General features: G+C 41.6%; 1 protein-coding gene across 1 annotated transcript in view; it reads left to right on the forward strand.

The window, feature by feature from the left end:
- Positions 1-20,174, forward strand: part of lrp1ab (low density lipoprotein receptor-related protein 1Ab) — an 84,478-nt gene extending 64,304 nt beyond the window's left edge. The window contains exons 42-89 of the mRNA XM_056732791.1: positions 1,611-1,800; positions 1,930-2,134; positions 2,292-2,481; positions 2,947-3,072; positions 3,151-3,279; positions 3,374-3,493; positions 3,575-3,688; positions 3,762-3,911; positions 4,015-4,137; positions 4,254-4,370; positions 4,470-4,598; positions 5,357-5,479; positions 5,579-5,719; positions 6,224-6,411; positions 6,501-6,684; positions 7,083-7,168; positions 7,274-7,393; positions 7,480-7,667; positions 7,768-7,973; positions 8,059-8,247; positions 8,343-8,491; positions 8,614-8,707; positions 8,794-8,910; positions 9,896-10,015; positions 10,108-10,230; positions 10,310-10,435; positions 10,521-10,637; positions 11,284-11,390; positions 11,513-11,645; positions 11,789-11,911; positions 12,084-12,206; positions 12,298-12,429; positions 12,508-12,645; positions 13,449-13,568; positions 13,686-13,963; positions 14,037-14,215; positions 14,865-14,971; positions 15,073-15,192; positions 15,340-15,516; positions 15,600-15,740; positions 15,856-16,023; positions 16,191-16,352; positions 16,469-16,640; positions 16,738-16,839; positions 16,993-17,063; positions 17,308-17,401; positions 18,414-18,558; positions 18,637-20,174. Of these exons, the coding sequence (XP_056588769.1) occupies positions 1,611-1,800; positions 1,930-2,134; positions 2,292-2,481; positions 2,947-3,072; positions 3,151-3,279; positions 3,374-3,493; positions 3,575-3,688; positions 3,762-3,911; positions 4,015-4,137; positions 4,254-4,370; positions 4,470-4,598; positions 5,357-5,479; positions 5,579-5,719; positions 6,224-6,411; positions 6,501-6,684; positions 7,083-7,168; positions 7,274-7,393; positions 7,480-7,667; positions 7,768-7,973; positions 8,059-8,247; positions 8,343-8,491; positions 8,614-8,707; positions 8,794-8,910; positions 9,896-10,015; positions 10,108-10,230; positions 10,310-10,435; positions 10,521-10,637; positions 11,284-11,390; positions 11,513-11,645; positions 11,789-11,911; positions 12,084-12,206; positions 12,298-12,429; positions 12,508-12,645; positions 13,449-13,568; positions 13,686-13,963; positions 14,037-14,215; positions 14,865-14,971; positions 15,073-15,192; positions 15,340-15,516; positions 15,600-15,740; positions 15,856-16,023; positions 16,191-16,352; positions 16,469-16,640; positions 16,738-16,839; positions 16,993-17,063; positions 17,308-17,401; positions 18,414-18,558; positions 18,637-18,777 (6,797 nt within the window). The 3' untranslated portion in view covers positions 18,778-20,174. The remainder of the gene's footprint in view (positions 1-1,610; positions 1,801-1,929; positions 2,135-2,291; positions 2,482-2,946; positions 3,073-3,150; positions 3,280-3,373; positions 3,494-3,574; positions 3,689-3,761; positions 3,912-4,014; positions 4,138-4,253; positions 4,371-4,469; positions 4,599-5,356; positions 5,480-5,578; positions 5,720-6,223; positions 6,412-6,500; positions 6,685-7,082; positions 7,169-7,273; positions 7,394-7,479; positions 7,668-7,767; positions 7,974-8,058; positions 8,248-8,342; positions 8,492-8,613; positions 8,708-8,793; positions 8,911-9,895; positions 10,016-10,107; positions 10,231-10,309; positions 10,436-10,520; positions 10,638-11,283; positions 11,391-11,512; positions 11,646-11,788; positions 11,912-12,083; positions 12,207-12,297; positions 12,430-12,507; positions 12,646-13,448; positions 13,569-13,685; positions 13,964-14,036; positions 14,216-14,864; positions 14,972-15,072; positions 15,193-15,339; positions 15,517-15,599; positions 15,741-15,855; positions 16,024-16,190; positions 16,353-16,468; positions 16,641-16,737; positions 16,840-16,992; positions 17,064-17,307; positions 17,402-18,413; positions 18,559-18,636) is intronic.
- Positions 20,175-20,537: the final 363 nt, after the last annotated feature.

Genomic DNA, 20,537 nt, shown 5'->3' on the forward strand with positions numbered 1-20,537 from the left:
ATTTAAAGTCTAATATAGGCCACATACACACGAAGCCAGAGCTTTCCCTATCTGATCTTTTATTTCCTTTACGTTGCGTCGTCTCAAGAAATATCTGCTCACACACAAAACCGCTAAACCGACTCAAAACGATATAATGACTAATAATATTGAACATCAAACTAGTGATGTTCCTTTCCTGTCCTCTTTTGATTGAAAGGATATAGTGTATCTGCCCTGATCAAATTTGCAAATTTAAAATATCTTTTGTGTTTCACAGAAATTGATTTCTGGAAGAACTATCACTATAAGTTATACTGAAATAAAAGCATTCTTGGACAAATACAAAATTGAGAATTCAGATTCAGACATTTGGACCAAATATTAGCTTATTACTTTTAAAGCAGTTAATAAATTATGAAAGCTTACCATACAGATGTGCTAAATCCTTGCCTCTACACACTTGCTTGGGTGAAGCCAGGAAACCCTTAATAAATGATTTTTTATCAATCTACAAACATTGATTCTTAAAGCTAAGTGCTCATTGCAACTTTCCTCTCACAATCTATCAAAATAGTCTTCCTATGCCATCCATTTCTTCTTCTTGGCTGTTCCAGGACGTTGGTCAAAGAAAGATCTCTTACTATAATTTTTAAACAGCACACATCTCTCCTCAGCATATTCTCAGAGAGTTTCTGTTGTAGAGAGAGATAAAAGTAGTGGGTTGGACTCCAGTATTTCCCCAAGATATTGATCGACAGATCAGCCATACGCCTAATTACCTTCAAGGTAACTGATGAAGTCTCATAAAATGGCATCTATTAGGTTGAAATACCGTCTTTCTTGGGTGGACAGATAATGTGATGCATTGGATCATTATTGTTTTTTCACCAAAAGTAAACAGCACGGTTGAGTAATCGCTCTCTTTTATGAGGTGTAATTGCTATCGTAAAGCAGTCATTGGTGGGAAGCTGATGATGCTGAACCCTCAATGGAGATCATTTTTCTGAGTCCTTATCTGATGCACTAAACGATGCTCAATGCTTGCAGCGGAGGATCTCGCATTGGCCTTGTGTGAGGGTTCTCAAGCAGTTTTCTTTTATCCTTTGAAAGAGCTATAAAGAGGCTCACAAGGAAAGGGTCTTGTATGCGCAGTCACCCATCCGTAAAATGACCATATGACACTAAGCTACTTAAAACCTGCAGACATCATGGGATTAATCCATTCACTGGCAACCACTAAAACGTTTAAAAAGAGATGTTTTACAGCTTAACTGCCTTTCCAAAGTGTTAACCGAAGAATACCGTCCAATTTTACATATAAATAGTAATCTCTATGTGCACATAGTATCTCGCTTTAAAATGCACAATTTATTCCTGAATCTTACAGCTGTAATTTCTGTTATTACCTCTTAAAAATATTATATACTATCGTTTTGTCTGGTATCAATGTAGATAGTACTATACAAATGAATGTGAATTGAAGTGAATTTGATCAAGTTTTATTCCAATCCTGAATCAAATGGGATTTTATAAAGCGGTTTCTGTTGAAGACTTTGTTGTTTTGCCACATTTTTGTTTTCAAGCAGTTGAGTTACAGACATTTTTACAGTTGTTTCTTCTCTTTATAGATGTAGGATCAGTAGAAGGTTTGGCTTATCACCGAGGTTGGGACACACTTTACTGGACGAGCTATACCACATCAACCATCACACGTCACTCTGTGGACCAGAGCCGCTCTGGAGCTTTTGACAGAGATACGGTGGTCACTATGTCTGGAGATGATCACCCCAGAGCCTTCGTTCTCGATGAGTGTCTATAGTATGAATCTTCTATCAATTATATATTGACGCCATGTTTTAACGTTTTTACCAAAAATATAATCCTACCAAAATGATTTTTTTTCACTTTTTTTGTATCTGAATCTCTAACTTGTGTTTTTTCCTTTAGTCTTATGTTCTGGACTAACTGGAATGAACAGTCTCCCAGTATCATGAGGGCGTCTCTTTCTGGAGCCAATGTTCTTGTGATTATCGGCAGTAACATCCGCACTCCCAATGGTCTGGCTATAGACCACCGCGCCGAGAAACTGTACTTCTCCGATGCCACGCTAGACAAGATTGAGCGCTGCGAGTATGACGGCAGTCATCGCTTTGTGAGTTCCTCCATACTTGCGTCTGTTTTTGTGATTTCATAACAGCTTTTTATAGCTGTTGTTATTTTAGTTTTGCGCAATATACAGTATATATTTAATGCACTTTTGCTTTAAGTGAAAGTGCCTGTCAAATAAAGTCATCTTTTTGTGTTCTCAGGTGGTTCTGGAAAACGAACCGGTTCATCCTTTTGGTTTGTCTGTGTATGGTGAATACATTTTCTGGACGGACTGGGTGCGTAGAGCTGTGCTCAGAGCAAACAAATACGGCAGAGACATGAAAGTCCTTCGTGCTGACATTCCACAACAGCCAATGGGCATCATCGCTGTGGCCAAAGACACCAATAGTTGTGAGTTTTGCACTTATGTTCATCCATTATGAGATGTTACTAGGGTTACGCAAAATATGTTTTTTATGCATACATCAAAAAATTTATCTATACAATTTTTAACATATAATAAACGTTTTGTGGCCCAAACTTCACTTCCGGTAGACCTCTACGAAGAATCAATAACTGTCGGGTAGTTTTCATTTAATATAATTAATATACAACAACATATTATTAATATGAATTAAATATATAATAAAATAAATAACCAAACACAGACCTGAAGTTAACTTCGGGCCAGACACGTGTGCCTTATGAAACTGACTATACTTGGTCATCTTTTACAAAGGTCATGTTGTACCTTACATTTATGTTGGCATTGAATGAATATTTATAATTTAAATGATTTTTATTATGGAATATTAAAAACTATTGCACAGTCACAGGAAGTTAACATATTAAGGGTATACATTTGTGTGTTTGAAGGTGAATTTTCAGCATGTCTCACCAATAACGGAGGCTGTCAGGATCTGTGTCTGCTCACCTCAGAGGGACGAGTCAACTGCAGCTGCCGCGGAGAACGCAAGCTACTGGGAGACAACACCTGTGTCGGTGAGACAGACAGACTCATTCATTTCCTCAAAACACGGCTGTATTACAGTTTAATCTGAGTATGTTTCTCTCTCGCAGCGGAAAACACCACTTGTAACAGCGTCGATGAATTTGAGTGTGGAAACGGCGACTGTATCGACTACAGCCTGACCTGCGACAGTCTCGCACACTGCAAAGACAAGTCCGATGAGAAGCAGTCTTACTGCTGTAAGACAGTCACTGAATCTCAAATATTGATCATTTTACAGTAGGAATGTTTTGAATGAAGAATTGATCTTGTGTGTTTTTTTGGCATATGCAGCTAACCGTATGTGCAAGAAGGGCTACCGGCGCTGCATCAACGGCCGCTGTATCAAACACAGCTCCTGGTGCGACGGCACAGATGACTGCGGCGACGGTTCCGACGAGCTCCCCTGCAACAGTAAGTGATGCACGTGTTTATAAATCTGAACTGTTTAACAGCACTAGCTAGTTCTCACTGGTTGGTTAATGTTTGTCTCAGTGACTCTGTGCGGTGCGGCCGAGTTTCAATGCAAAGATGGATCCTGCATTACTAACTCCAGTCGCTGCAACCAGGTTGTGGATTGTGAGGATGCCAGCGATGAGATGAACTGCAGTAAGTAGTTTATTCGCTGGGAACCATAGAATCTCACAAGGAACATGTTACTAATTTGTATGTCAACCTGTAGGCCCCACCGACTGCTCTAGTTACTACCTGCTCGGAGTGAAAGGCACGACCTTCCAGAGGTGTGAGTTCACTACGCTCTGCTACGCTCCATCCTGGCGCTGTGACGGCTCCAATGACTGTGGTGATTTCTCAGATGAAAGAAACTGCCCAGGTCAGACAAACACATTCATGCATATTTTACCCAGCACTTATGCATTTCCTCACTGTCAGTACGAATCTAATATGAGTGAATGTTATTTTTCTTTCTCTCACAGAGAAGAGGAAGCTGAAATGTCCAGTGAACTTCTTCGCGTGTCCGAGCGGGCGCTGTATTCCTATGAGCTGGACGTGTGATAAAGAGAACGACTGTGAGAACGGAGCAGATGAGAAACATTGCGGTTCGTGAAGACTTGAGCTCATTTTAAACCTGATTTTGTGTCTCTAGGGGTCTACTATTTGACTTTAATGGTTTTTGATTTAACAAGAAAATTTTGTTGACATTCTTTTTTTACAGACAAGTTCTGTGCACCAAATCAGTTTGAATGTGCAAACCATCGCTGTATCTCTAAATCGTGGATGTGTGATGGTACTGATGACTGTGGAGATGGGACAGATGAAGACAGCAGATGCAGTGAGTTTCATTATTTGATTAATCAACCCTAAAACTATTCTTTTTCCAAACAGTTTCTTTTGGGAAATAATGAAATTGAATTCTGTTCAATTCATCCAGAGGCTAGAACATGCAGTCCGGAGGCCTTCCAGTGTCCCGGCTCCAACATTTGTATTTCCCAGCGCTGGAAGTGTGACGGGGATAAAGATTGTCCTGACGGGGCGGACGAGGGCATTAAGGCTGGCTGTGGTGAGTTGGGCGCAAGATCTCGAATATGAGTTGTTTCTTGTCCTATAAAAGTAACTTGATATGTAGGGTTTAGATTTCAGACTTCATGCATGCTTATTATTTGACGTAGGGTCCTCACAATATACCGGAATTGACAATATCCATATTAATAAAAACTATGATTGTACTGTAGATATTATGTACTACATACTGTATATACTAATAAATACAATAATTTATTAAGTTAAAATAATTCAGCACCTGTTAAAAATGATTTGCCTTAAACTCAGCATGAAACGGAAGAAGGGATTGTTTTTTCTTTCGTTTCGTGACATATGTCCGACATATATATATACATCAATGTCATGCCCTCGTGACATTCCTCATGACCAGAAAGGAAGAGATCTCGTTTCGAGGGAAGGGGGGAGGATAACGTTTTTGATTAAAGATTTCACATGCAAATTCATTTAAAAATAAAAAAGATAAATAAATCATTTATAATGAATATTGCAACACTGTGTAAATCAATATGAATTGACATTTTTTATTGCATGCCGATATATGGTGAGGAATTCTCTCTGTGCTCTCATATTTTGAGTGTGATTCATCGGCCAAAGTGAAGACACAAAATATCGACATAAAAATGGATTTGACTGACAGCATTATTATTTTTTCTTTAAACATTTATTTTCCGTATTGCAATATCGTTGTTGTGATTTCTTGTAGATAAAATCTGCTATCCTGACTTTACTATTCCCGATTTTGATCTTTTTTTCCAGTATTGAACAAAACCTGTGACAGCTCTGACTTCCAGTGTCAGAATTTTCAGTGTATTCCCAAGCACTTCCGCTGCGATCACGATGTTGACTGTCGCGATGGCTCGGATGAGTCACCGGAGTGTGGTAAGCATTGTTTAATCTGTTATTAGTCTTTTTGCATTGGTTACCCAGTCTAATATCTAAAATTGTATTTTCGTTTGAAAATTGTCCTTGCTTTAATAGAATATCCCACTTGTGGGCCGCATGACTTCCGCTGTGCTAATGGTCAGTGCCTGAAGCAGAAGAACTGGGAATGTGACGGAGAGTTTGACTGTAGAGACCAATCAGACGAAGCCCCCAAGAACCCTCATTGCTCAGACTCAGGTCAGCAAAAAGCACTTCATGGAATAGTTCATCCAAAAATGGAAAATCTGTCAATAAATGTCTTTGTTCTGATGAACACAGAGAAAGATATTTGGAAGAATGGTAGCAATTTTCAGGTCTAGGACATCATCCACTACCATAGTAGGAAAAAAAATAAGTTATTACTTTGTTCTGTTGAACACATAATAAGATATTTGAAGAATTTCGTAAAACAAGAGTTCTGGGCCACCTTCGCATACTTTTTAATTCTTCCCACTATGGTGGCCAATGATGTCCCAGAACTGAAAATGACTAACATTCTTCCAAATATCTTTCTTAATTTATACGGGTATGCAAATTCATTTTCATTTCTGAAAGAACTATCCCTTTAAGGATGAAATGAAGTTTTGCTGATGCTATGCTAATGAATCGTCGCAATTAATAGATAACTCACAGATCCTATATTGATCTGTTTGTCTTCCGATTGATTTATTTTCACGAAATTTGTTTTCTTTCTGTCCACAGAGAGGCGCTGTAATGACACTGCTTTCCTGTGTTCGAACGGCAAGTGTTTGAACGAGACGCTGCTGTGTGACGGCAACAATGACTGCGGCGACGGCTCGGATGAGCATAACTGCTTCATTAACGAATGTCTTAACAGCAAACAGAGCGGCTGCTCGCAGCTTTGTGAGGACCTCAAGATTGGCTTTAAGGTACATGATTCATACACCTTACACATAATGCATACATGAATTACTGTATATAAATGGGTGGAGGTGTGACGTGCCTCTCGCTCCCGCAGTGCCGCTGTCATACGGGTTTCCGCTTGAAGCTTGATGGGAAGACATGTGTGGATGTGGACGAATGCACCACCTCGTACCCCTGTGCCCAGCGTTGTATCAACACGCACGGTAGCTTCCACTGTCTCTGCGTCGAGGGCTTTGTGCCACGGCCCGATGATCCCACCAGCTGCAAATCTACTTCTGGTGAGTCTATCCACTCGTGCTTTTATTACAGACTGTCCAAAGTCTCAACATAGATTGAGATGTTAAGCCTGTGGTGTACTTCCGAACGCACAGCTTTGCAAAGTATACTGCTTTTGACTCGTATGCGTACACACAGGTAACGCATGCACATTACGACAAACAGCAATATCTTTCCAGGCCTACAGGGGTCAGGTTCTCTTCTACCTTAAAAATGGAAACGCGCAAAATGGGAACTATACTTTGGACTTTATGCTAAGTGTTTTGTCACCTGCATTTGAACAGTAAAAAAAGTGTGTTTTGTCGAACAGTTCACCATTGAGCTCAATAATTGTTTAGGAATTGATGGTACACATACATTTGTACTCATAGTGTTTATTAATACCGTTTATAAATTACAGAAGAGGAACCTGTACTCATCTTCGCTAACCGATACTACCTGCGAAAGATTAACTTGGACGGGTCAAACTACACAATGATTAAACAGGTGAGATGGATCTCTGTCTTTAAGATCCCATGACAGTGAAAGTTAATCCATCTAACTGTAACTGTAACTGTAATATCACATGTTAATTGTATGTGTGTATAACAGGGGCTCAATAACGCAGTGGCTCTAGACTATCATTACGCAGAGCAGATGATCTACTGGACGGACGTGACCACACAGGGCAGCATGATCCGCCGTATGAACATCAACGGCAGTAACATACAGGTCTGTATTGTAAAGAATGACCTTTTCCTGCAAAACTCCTTTTTCTGATTGGGTGGTGCGTTACTCTTTCATTGGCTGTTGGACAGGTGCTTCACAGAACCTCTCTGAGTAACCCTGACGGTGTGGCTGTGGACTGGGTCGGGGGAAACCTGTACTGGTGCGATAAGGGCAGGGACACCATCGAGGTGTCTAAGCTAAACGGAGCTTATAGAAGCGTGCTGGTCAACAGCGGCCTACGTGAGCCAAGAGCTGTGGCTGTGGATGTGAGGAATGGGTGAGTCCTAGGCTAGCTAATGTCTTTTGTATAGTGTATTTGATAAGTTTGCGGGCGTGTGAGTTATAACCTCATCTCACTTTGGTGGTTTTATCTTCAGGTATCTATACTGGTCAGATTGGGGTGACGTGCCGCACATCGGCCGTATTGGCATGGACGGCACCAAGCGCGAAATCATCATTCAGGATAAGATCACGTGGCCCAACGGCTTGACGTTAGACTTCATAAACGACCGCATATACTGGGCAGACGCTCGTGAGGACTACATCGCTTTCGCCAGCCTTGACGGATCCCACAGACACATTGGTGAGTGCACACACATATACCAAACGTTTGTTTCATTTGATTTTTATGTTTTTTTAAAGTGGGGCTTGTGATTCCTTTCCTATAGTCCTAAATCAGGACATCCCTCACATCTTTGCCATGACCCTGTTTGAGGAGTACATCTACTGGACTGACTGGGAGACCAAGTCCATCAACAGAGCTCACAAAACCCTGGGCACCAACAAGTCCATGCTGATCAGCACCCTGCACAGACCCATGGACATACACATCTACCATTCGTCCAGGCAATCTCAGGGTGAGAAGATATGAATGTGCTGTAACATCGACATGTTTTTTATGAATGTGTGTTTGCGGATGCGTCTAAGAGTTCTGATGTGTTTACAATCGCAGTGACGGATCACCCGTGTCAGGTGGATAACGGTGGATGCAGTAACCTGTGTCTGCTCTCACCTGGAGGAGGCTACAAGTGTGCGTGTCCTACAAACTTCTACCTGGCCGCTGATGGAAAACAATGCCTGTCCAACTGTACGGCCAGTCAGGTGTGTGAATTTGCTCAGGGATGGTGAAGTCTGGTACAGAAAGATTAGATAAATGATCTGGGATTGTTCTGGAGAGTTTTGTGAGGTTTATCTGAACTCTTTATCTCTTTCTCTGACTGTAGTTCGTCTGTAAGAACGATAAGTGCATTCCCTTCTGGTGGAAGTGTGACACTGAGGATGACTGCGGAGATCGCTCGGATGAGCCTAGTGATTGTCGTATGTATCGTGACTTTTAAAGACATTCACCATGAACACTTTCTGATGTCATATCTGACCTCTCATTCTGTGTTCTTGGGTTTTAGCTGAGTTTAAATGCAGACCTGGCCAGTTCCAGTGCGGCACGGGTTTCTGTACCAACCCGGCTTACATCTGTGATGGAGACAACGATTGCCAGGACAGTTCTGATGAAGCCAACTGTGGTATGATATCCAATTAAATATTTTTCTCACAAGTTAACATGTTATACCGTTTATTATAGCGTTTATAACCAATAAAGTAATGATTACCATGCATCTTTTTTCTGGCTTACATATTATTTTGGGCTGTCAAGATTGTTAAATTTGACTGGCGATTCATTGTGTAATAAATAATTGTGATTATGCCGAATAATTGCAATTATGTTGATGACTTGTCTGAAAAAGAATTGCGATTAATTGCCTCATAAGTAATTGCCATAATCCCAGTTATTTATTAGATGATCAATCAGCATAATTGCAATTGTTTATCAGACAATTATCAGCATAATCGTAATTATTTATTAGACAAGTAATCGCCATAACCGCCATTATGCTGATTGATTATCTAATAAATAATTGGGATTATGGTGATTACTTGTCTAATAAATAATTGCAAAAAATGGTGATTAACTGCAAATAAATAATTGCAATTATGGTGATTGTCTATAAAGTAAGTCCAAATATGGCGATTAACTGTCTAATAAATAACTGAGATTATGGCGATTACTTGTCTGTTTTGCAACTTTGTCAAGTATAACAAAGTCATTACGATTAATTTCTTTAATAACCAAAACAATTGCCGAAGCGACCACAACTAAACATAACTAAAACTGAGATATGAGAATGGTGTCATCGGTTTCAAATTGTACGGAAAAATCTTTAAAAACGGATTAACACACAAACATTCAAAGCAGATATGATTCAAATGATGTAGAAATATCATCTGAATGTAAAAGTAAGTGCAGAGCAAGGATGTAAATGTGCTGGAGAGACTGAACCCCGTTTCCTCTGAAAGTACACAATAATTCTGGTTAACTGAAATCATTGCAATTAGGTCAAATAATGATTATTTAATAGCTGAGACAGCTGTAATATTATTTAAATAATTCAATTATGTTGGTTATTTCACTGTTTCCTAATCTAAACATTTTCTAACCTTTCTCTATAGAGATCCATGTTTGTCTGCCCAGTCAGTTTAAGTGTTCTCATCCCAGTCGCTGTATTCCTGGAATCTTGCGCTGTAACGGTCAGAACAACTGCGGCCAGGGAGAAGATGAGAAGGACTGTCGTGAGTACTAGTTCTTGGCTTCCTGCAACACACAATGAATTTTTTCTTAAAACCTGCGGTCTGATTGGCTGTTATGTGTTGGTTTGTTGTAGCTGAGGTGACCTGCGCTTCCAACCAGTTCCAGTGTGCCATCACTAAACGCTGCATACCGCGCGTCTGGGTCTGCGATAGAGACTACGATTGCGTAGACGGTTCGGACGAACCGGCCAACTGCAGTAAGAACCATCTTTTTGGAACTGTTTACTTTTTTCCACATATTTTTAGAGAAGGTCACTGAAACGCTTGTTTCTACAGCCCAGATGAAGTGTGGCGTGGACGAGTTTCGCTGTAAGGACTCAGGACGCTGCATCCCGTCTCGCTGGACGTGTGATGGAGAGGACGATTGCGGCGATGCATCGGATGAGCCCAAAGAGGAGTGTGGTACGCCATGTTCTCTCCATTCCAGATGTTGACTTCTTCTCAAAGTATGTTCGGATGATTGACCTTCTCTTTGTTTCTGTGCTAGATGAGAGAACATGCGAGCCATATCAATTCCGCTGTAAGAACAACCGCTGCGTGCCCGGCCGCTGGCAGTGTGACTATGATAATGACTGTGGAGATAATTCAGACGAGGAGAAGTGTGGTAAGTACCTGCGCCAATGGACGCGCTGAATCCGGTGATTTATTCTGATGTGTGATCATGTGTCTGTGGGTAATTGTACTGTCCTATGTCATGGCTCACTCGCATTGCTCACTGCTGCATCTCACGTCATCTTGTCTTTATTCTTCATTTCACACTGACACATTGGCCTGGCTCAGAGGTAGGTGTCTTCTCCTTCCAAACCACCTATCCCAGCCCTCCCTCTCCTGTCTTTTCATCTTCCTCACCTTCTGTTTGAGTTCGCTACAGAATTGGTTAATTGGATATTCTGCCCCCTAGTGGTGAAATTGTAGTGTTACATGTTAAAGGCTGTTGTTAGAATTGCAGATCGTGGATAAAATCTGATTCATTCTTTGTGTTTAAGTTGGACGTTTGGCTAGAAATCTCTTTGAAATTATTTAAAAAATCATGACAATTTATTGGCCAATGGGTGTGAGGATCCTACATGAAGAATCCATGATCTCTGTGTTTGTGTGTGTGAATTTAAAAAGCGACTCCCTTGTCTGCAGATTTAACCCTTTGTTTCCACCTTTGACGTTACCTTCTGTCATTATAGTCTATTATATGTGCTGCTTTGGTGTGCTTTTTTCTTTTATAAATGATTGGTTTGTCAATCTTTTGCTCTCAGTGCCCCGTCAGTGTTCAGAAAGTGAGTTCGCCTGCACAAATGGACGTTGTATTGCTGGAAGATGGAAGTGTGATGGAGATCACGACTGCTCAGATGGATCTGATGAGGTACTGCAAACGGGCATAGCATCTATAAATACAGAGCATTTTTTAATTTCAATAATAAGCCATTTCTTGTATGGACTAAAGCAAGGATTAGTATATGATCACGATCTGTGTGTGTGTTTTAGAATGGCTGTGATCTGAAGTGTGATGAGGATCAGTTCCAGTGTAAGAGCAATCATTGCATCTCTCTGCGCTGGCGCTGTGATGCTGATGCTGACTGCATCGATGGCAGCGATGAGGAAGGTTGTGATATTTCGGGTAAGTGTGCATTTGTTTGTCTCTATATGTCTTTCTGAAATATTGTTGGGTCAGTCATGGAGCATAAATTATTCTACCTAGTTGTTTCCTAAAGTGTTTCATAAGACATCTCACATCTGTGTTCTTCTCCTCTTATGTGTCAGTGGTGCGACACTGCCCCCATGATGAGTACCAGTGTAATAACACATTGTGTAAGCCTCTGTCCTGGAAGTGCGATGGAGAGGACGACTGCGGGGACAACTCTGATGAGAACCCAGACGAGTGCAGTAAGAACACGCTACCTGTCATTTTTAGTTGTGCTAAATTCGTTTGTAAGGCGACTTGATGTCAGTTCATTTGTTTAACCCATTCATATTTTCACCCAAGTTTATTGAAAGGAGACACAGATTTTAGAGCACCGCAGCACACGGTTCAACTTCGTTTCTTTCCGTATTTTAGAAAACTTCACATGCCCACCCACGAGAAATTTCCGTTGTCAAAATAACCGCGTGTGTCTCTGGAGTGGCAAGCGGTGCGATGGCGTGGACAACTGCGGTGACAATTCAGATGAGCTCAACTGCGGTGAGTCTTCCGCTCTGACCGGCTAAAGTGATTTTGTTTGACACCAATCGTGCTGTTGTTTTCATGACTGTCCTGTGAATTGTTCCTACAGAAGTGCACACGCCCACATGCGATAAAGACCAGTTCCAGTGCAGCAACGGCAAATGCATCAGCTCTAGCCTGCGCTGCAACTTCTTCAATGACTGTGACGATTACGGCTCAGATGAGATCGAATGCAAGACAGGTGAGTTGGTCTTTTCCTGGCACTTAGTTTATTTTGAGATGTTTCTTGAGCTGACGTCATGTGTGGTTGTGTTTTTAGACACCATGCTGAACGACTGTAAGAGTAATAAATCTCTGTGTGGAGATGGCGATGAAGCTCACTGCGTAGTCAACGGCACAGACACATTTTGCTCCTGTAAAGCAGGCTTCCAGAGCGTCACGCACAACATCTGTGAAGGTAAAAAACACACACCATCTGTCGTGCTATAAAGCAGGGCTTTTCAAACTGTGGGACAGTGGCATGAGGTGGGTCGTGGAAAGTCACTTGGCTGTTAAATGACAATATTTTTTGATATTTTACCATAAGATTATTTAGTATTTCATCTTAAATTTAATTTATTCTATGTAGAGAAATAAATCCTACTCTATTTTAAGAGGATGACTGTGTATTTGCTCCACATATTTACATAAAAAATATTTTTCTGGGTCTCGAGATAGATTTTACCCGTCTAGGTGGGTCCTGGAATGAAAAAGTTTGGGAATATAAATAGACGGCTTTATTTGTGTGAAATAGTCATTCACAATGTGAATATTAAACTTTAACTGTTAAGACCTTAAAGGGACAGTACACCCAAAAAGGAACATTCTATTATTTGCTCAACCTCTTGTCATTTTCAACCTGTATGACTTTCTTTCTTCCGCAAAACACAAAAGAAGATATTTTGAAGAATGTTGGTAGCCAAACAGCGCCGGCACCCTTCACTTCTACTCTATGGACACAAAACCAGTGCAAGGGAGTGGATGCTGGTGACCAACATTCTTCAAAATATCTTCTTGTGTGTTCTGCGAGCTTTCCTGTAGCTCAGTGGTAAGAGCATTGCGTTAACAGCGCAAGGTTGTGGGTTCGATCCCAGATTGCAAATAGCTATGTAAAATGTATAGGATAAAGCAATGTAAGTCGCTTTGGATAAAAGCGTCTGCCAAATGCCTAAATGTAAATGTAAATGTAATGATATAAACTGTAATCTGTTGTTGTTTCAGATAAAAATGAATGCAAACAGTTTGGTATATGTTCTCACATGTGCAACAACACCAAGGGCTCTTACAAGTGCAGTTGCCACAAGTACTTCAGCAGGATGAACAACACATGCAAAGCTGACAGTGCGTGCTGTTTTTATTCTTTAAATCGCATTTCTCAAGCTGAACGGATTTAAGATCAGATATGCCTCTTATGTAAGGTCTTGAGTAAGGAACTTTCTATTTTCCTATCATCTCCAGGTTTAAACATCAACAAGCAGGTGCTCTACATCGCAAACGACAATGAGATCCGCAGTCTCACTGGAAGGCTGTTTTACGAGCAGACCTTCCAGGGCGACTCCAACATACGCATCGACACCATGGATCTGCACGTCAAGACCAATCGCATTTTCTGGACCAACTGGCACACCTCCAACATCTCCTGGTACCAGCTGCCGACTCCATCTTCATCATCAGGTCCCTCTTCAAACTCACACCGTAACAAAAGGCAAAGCGAGGGGACCGTCACCCACCTCGATGTGAGTCCCTTTTCCTAACAAGCTTCAAACATTTTGGGATCCCCAGTCAAAATTTTCCATGTGGCCTCTGTAGATTCCAGGATTAAAGATGCCGCGTGGCATCGCTGTGGACTGGGTGGCCGGTAACCTCTACTGGACCGATTCGGGTCGTGATGTCATCGAGGTTGCTCAGATTTCGGGCCAGCACAGGAAGACGCTGATCTCTGGCATGATCGACGAGCCTTACGCTATAGTAGTGGATCCACAGAGAGGGTAGGAACCATTTGTGTGATCTAATGTGTGTTTCTGACTGTGTTCCTGCTATCTATTGGCTGTTTTTGTTGTTTTATTGTTGTTGAATGGATTCAAATTATCCTTTCGCTTTTAAACTGTGGCATTTGTTTGCTTTGGGAATGTGAAGAACTCTCTAGATTACAGTATCTTGTGTATTTCTTTATCACTACTTTCAATATGCATTTCGCAATTTTCCATGATTGTTGTAGCTATTCAAAGGAATAGTTAACTTACAAAATAAAAAAACTCATTATTTACTGACCTTGTTGTCATTTCAAAACTGTACGACTTTCTTTCTTCTGCAAAACACAAATGACGATATTTTGAAAAATGATGGTAACCGAAAACCGTTGGTCCCCCAATGACTTCTATTGTATGGACACAAAACCAATGCAAGTCAATGGGCACCAATGGTTTTCTATAAACAACATTTTTCTAAATAGCTTCTTTTGTGTTTTGCAGAAGAAAGAAAGTCATACAGGTCCAAAAACAAGAGGGCGGGGCTTATCTGTAAACAATAACAACATGTTCATTTCAATTGTGAACTTTTCCTTTAAGATTAGTTTTTGACTTGATATTTTACTTCCTACTTGTTTGTTGTGATAATGATATTCATTTCATTTTTCAGAACTATGTACTGGACGGACTGGGGAAATCACCCAAAGATTGAGACCGCATCCATGGACGGGACTCTCAGACAAACTCTGGTCCATGAGAACATCCAATGGCCTACAGGTCTGATCGATGATACACCATATAAAATGCGTATGATGCTTGTAACATCATTGTATGAAGACGAGATTGGAAGGTTAACGTACGTGTGTGTTGCGAGACAGGTCTTGCGGTGGACTACTTCAATGAACGTCTGTATTGGGCAGACGTCAAGCTCTCCATCATCGGCAGTGTGCGTCTGGATGGCTCTGATCCCGTTGTGGCTGTATCCAACATCAAAAACAGTTCAGTGAAATGTTTTTACTGAAGGCCATACAGGAACGATGCAATATTTGTGTAGTGTATTGACCGAAAAACATTGAGCTCTAGAAAAACAACCTGCTTTGTTTCAGTGCATGTTTTCATCATGCTTCTTATTTTTCGGCTTGCAGATCTTCTCCACCCGTTCAGCATTGATATATTTGAGGATGACATTTACGGAGTCACTTACTCCAAAAACGTGCTTTTCCGTGTTAACAAGTTTGGCAAAGGTCCCGCAGAGAACCAGGAAATGGGAATGAACCATGCTACTGATATAGTTCTCTACCATCGCTACAAACAGCCTGAGAGTGAGTGTGTTCGGGTCTGGATAGGATTCATTTTTTTAAGGTGAACATATGAGACTCTAAATCTGTATGTTTTTTTATTGCAGTGACTAACCCATGTGACAGGAAGAAGTGTGAATGGTTATGTCTGCTCAGTCCAAGCGGGCCGGTATGCACTTGTCCCAATAACCACATCTCTGACAATGGCACTTGTGTGGAGGTGCCCCCAGCCACCCAGTCCCCCTTCAGTAAGACCCCCGAACTGCTTCTACAACATAATCAGTTTAAAACTAATGACAGACTGAAATAATGGAGTAAACATGTTTGAAAGAGCAAATTAAAAAAAAATGTGTTTTCCTACAGCGCCTTCCTGCAACATACAGTGTCAGAATGGCGGCACCTGTGATCTGAACTCATGGAACCAACCCAAGTGCCGCTGCCCCAGCAGTTACAGTGGAGAACGCTGTGAGATCAACAGATGCAGAGATCACTGTCTGAACGGAGGAACCTGCTCGCCATCACATCGCACAGGTACACACAGATACACACAGATACACACAAATACACTAATCTGCTGGTTTATGATTCTGGAGCGCATATTTGAAAAAGAAATTGCTTGTGAATTCATAGGTTTGCGTTTTTGGGCTGCAGATTTATGTCTTCAACTACCACATAAATGTAATGTCATCTCTCTTCAGGTGCTCCTACCTGTCGCTGTCAACCCGGCTTCACTGGGTCCAGATGTGACCTGCACACCTGTCAAAACTACTGCCAGAACGGAGGCAACTGCACCGTCAACCAGGGCAACCAGGCCATCTGCCGCTGCCCAGACGGCTTCCTGGGTGACCAGTGCCAGTACAGTGAGTTTCAGTCCTCAGGATTAAAGAAAGTCCTTCGATTTGAACATCAGGAGTGGAAGCCTCAATCGTTCCCTCGTGATTTGAATATAGTAAAATCGTGTCTCTGTGTTTGGCAGGTGGATGTAAAGACTACTGTAAGAACGGAGGCGTTTGCATGCAGATGAACAACGGCACTAAATTTTGCCGCTGTCCCGAGGCGTTCTTTGGCTCACAGTGTCAGCTGAACATGTGTGAATACTGCGGCGAGGGGAAATGCGAACCTATGCGCAATGGAGGAATTACGTGCCTGTGGGTACCAGCACTCTCGACGGTCTTCGAATGTGGGTTTTGAAATGTTTTTGTGCCGTTTGTAATGTTGTGAATGTATTTCTGTTTTTAATGGTAGATGTGCTGATAACAGACAGCAGCGGTCTTGCTTAACCTGTGAGAACTTCTGCATCGAGGGCCAGTGCTCTGTAGACCCCGCTACTTTACTGCCAAAGTGCAAGTAAGAAATAAACTCAAGACATTCATGGCAGTCTAAACGTCTAGTTATTACGGATTCATATAACACTATTATGATATCATTGTCCAGTTACCTTCAATCAAAAATGCAGTTTGGATATCACGAATGCTTTAAAATCTGTGTTTTGTTTTAAAGGTGTCATTCAGGCTGGGAAGGTTTCCGTTGTCGTGATAGAGCCTCCCCGTCTCAGACCCCGAACTCTGGAAGTAAGTTTATCTATCGTATGGATGGCATACATTACAAGACTTTTAAAATCTGAACAGATTTTTTTATACTAGACATTTAAAAAAAGTTTCAGATAGAAACTCTAACTGATCAAATCAGACTTTCTGTAACAAGTCCAGACTGAAAATCTGAGCAAAAGTCTTGTAGTGTGTTTTAGCCTGTACTCTCTCTCGTTTTGTGTCTTATCCCTTAATTCTGAAATAATTCACGTCTCTCTGTGTGTAGGTACTCCGTCTGTGGTCATCCCGGTGATGTTGCTGCTCTTATTGGCTCTGTTAGTTGTCGCCGCCATCTTGTGGTACAAGAAGAGAATGAGCGGGTGAGTGCATCTCAAGAGCAACTCGGGCTTCTCGAATACCTTTTACTGCATTGATCAGATCTTTTCCTTGTCATTTTCTTCATTTGTCTTTAGAGCAGCAGGGGTCTTGATATATTTATATAATACATTTTAATATCCGACTACAATGCAACGTTTAGCTGAATAGCTGGAAAACATCTTGGCTTACACTTTGGTTGAAGTTGAATCAGTTGAACTATGATTTAAAACTGTATTACTGACTTTCTTCCATGAGAGACCAAAGAAGTTTAGCAAAATGTCTCTCTCCTCAATTCAAGTGAGAGACTCCCTGCAGTACCATTTAGATCCCCTAGGGGACTCAAACCCCCGTTGAAGACCCCTGACTTCACACCCATCTATTATTACGCTCTCTGTCTGTCTGAGTGTTAAACTGCATCTTTCTGTCTCTCAGGTCTGTGAGGCAGGGCAAGCCCGGCTCCAGATGTTCGCGGTAACTGTCTCTATAACAGCAGGGTTCCGTTCTAGTCCATCATCTCCTTCATTCTCTTCTTTCTTTCACTCTCCTGCCTGATCCTGTCGTGATTTTTACCGGTTCAACACAGGGATCTATTAACCGACACGTACAATAGATCAACCGGTTGCTGCAAGACGCAGCAGCGCCTCTCGTTCTGTCCCCCACCCTTCTTCACTCGCCATCCCGTAGACGTGTGCCGTCTCTATCCGTTTGTCCGTGAGAGCAGTGTCGCTGTGCTTTGAAGTGTTTGGCACCCCATTGGCCCCCCTGGACCATGTCTTGCGGATATCCAGCTTTCTCAAAAACCCCGCAGAGTCGCTCACTCTGGTTGGCAGTCGCCACTCGAAAGCAAATGGATGGTGCCACAAAGCGTCATGGCTCCTTGTTGTGTGTGTTTCTATGGCAGGAGAGACCCTGGTGGATGTGTCTTGTGTTTGTGACATGGCTCAGCCTGCAAAGGGTGTTGCGGAGACTCGGCTAAAGACTTAACTTCTCACTCCAGTTTGTTTGTGTCCACAGTGCTAAAGGATTCCAGCACCAGAGGATGACCAACGGCGCCATGAACGTCGAGATCGGAAACCCGGCTTATAAGATTTATGAAGGAGAGCCTGACGATGACGCAGGGGAGCTGTTGGACTCTGAATTCGCTCTAGATCCTGATAAGGTACGCTTATATAAGCCACGTTGAAAATGTGACCAATGTAGAATGATAGTCACGACCTACGTGCGTTCTCTCTCACAGCCCACGAACTTCACCAACCCCGTGTACGCCACACTATACATGGGCGCACATAACAGCCGTAACTCTCTGGCCAGCACAGATGAGAAGAAAGAGCTGCTGTCAGCTGCGGGCGACGACGACATGAGCGACCCGCTGGCTTAGAGAGGCCGGACGCAGCAGACCCTTATGCCTTTACACGTCAGAGGAAGAGCCACACGAGAGAAAGGAACATTGTACAAAATGTAAAAAAGAAAAGAAAAATGAAGGACAATTTTTGTATGTGATTGCAGTATTATATTTTATTCTTCTGGTCAACAACGAAAAGCATTTTCTACACGTATATTTTTTTTCTTTCGGTAATACAAAAACTCACCTAGTTTCTAACGCCTCCCCGGTTAAGCCGCTACCTCTGTGCTCAACCGGTTGCCAACAACAATTTGGGATTTTTTTCAGTTCGTTTTGTTTCAAGTTTATTTTTGTATGAATTGTATAGAGAACAAGGAAGTTTCTTTTGGGAAAGCGAAATCGCCAAGTGTTTATGTGTAATAATAAGGGAGGGGGATTCAGATTGTGTGTTATGTCATACGGCTGAGGAATAATATGCCTCGGCAGGTGTGTGTGAGAGAGCGAGTGTGTGCGTACATATGCGAGATACAAGAAAATGGCTTTTATTTCTATACTGTTATCTCAGAGAACAACGCTTACAATGATTGTCTTACGCCTTGCACAGATTGATTTTATATATATTTACATATATAATTAACAAAGTGTCTTGACGAATATACCCAGGAATACAAGCAGACACCTGTACGAATAGCAGTATATAGCTGTCTTTGTTTTAGCTTTGTTTTGTTTTTAATGGATGAAAAGACGCAAAACGTTGGATGATTTGAGAACATTCCAGAACTGTTTCCAGGGTGTGTATCAGTGGCCTTGGTGTGTATGCAAGCAATCACGTGTCGAGGTACGAGGAGAGAAACGTTTGACACAGAGCAGGCCTCATATGACTCGTTGTCTTCCAGGAGGCCTGAAACTACCACGATCGCCAAGCTTAGCGTCCGCTCTGGTGTGGCTTCGAGAGAACTGTTCCATACCACTTCAGTGGAAGCCGTACGTCACTTTTAGTTCATAGTTTCGTGTCTTATGGACTTTTGATGCTAAATGTAAGTGCATTCCTGTGAGGTTCACGTGGATCCAGTAATAACTCACTGCCTTGCTGCTATGATTTCCATTCTCATCTGCCTGACCTGTAGAGAGATACAGCTGACCTTCCGCTGCTTCTTATGGAGGTAATCTGCCATAGACTGTCGTGCCATAGGCTAATGCATGGATCCAACCACACGAGAAGCGATACGTGTTAACAGTATTCATCCCAGCATCTGGACTTAACATTACGCGTCCGCTATGTTTACGATCAAATGTAATTTTTAGTACTTTTTTACCATCACGGATGACTAGTTCCACACAACCCTTCAACCGTCTCTGTAGTTTTGTTGGTTCATTTTGTTTTTATTGTTTTTTTATATGCAAAATAATTAAACTGCTTTTTATAGTAGAAATGCTTTGTGACTCAGCTTTTCTTTTGGAGAGATGGGGGATGATTCTTTCATTTTCAGAGGTGAATCACTGAAAATTGCATAACAAAATAATGTATTCAAAGAAACAGAAGGGCAATTCCAGCATTATGGACGTGACATTTGGCGTTTTGGATGTGACATAAAAAATCAGAGAATGAATTTGTTACGATTATATTGAAACATCGGCTTATGTTTAACTGGACCCTTGTTAATATTTTTAACATCAAAAAATTTCAGTCTATGGAAAAATAATATATAAAAAAAGGAAAATGAACATGTGACATAACGGATGTGACAAAAAAAGGACGTGTTTTTGGGGAGACAATAAACTTTGTAGCATTTCTG

Source organism: Triplophysa dalaica, chromosome 20 (genome assembly GCF_015846415.1).
Source record: "Triplophysa dalaica isolate WHDGS20190420 chromosome 20, ASM1584641v1, whole genome shotgun sequence".
Classification (NCBI taxonomy): domain Eukaryota; kingdom Metazoa; phylum Chordata; class Actinopteri; order Cypriniformes; family Nemacheilidae; genus Triplophysa; species Triplophysa dalaica.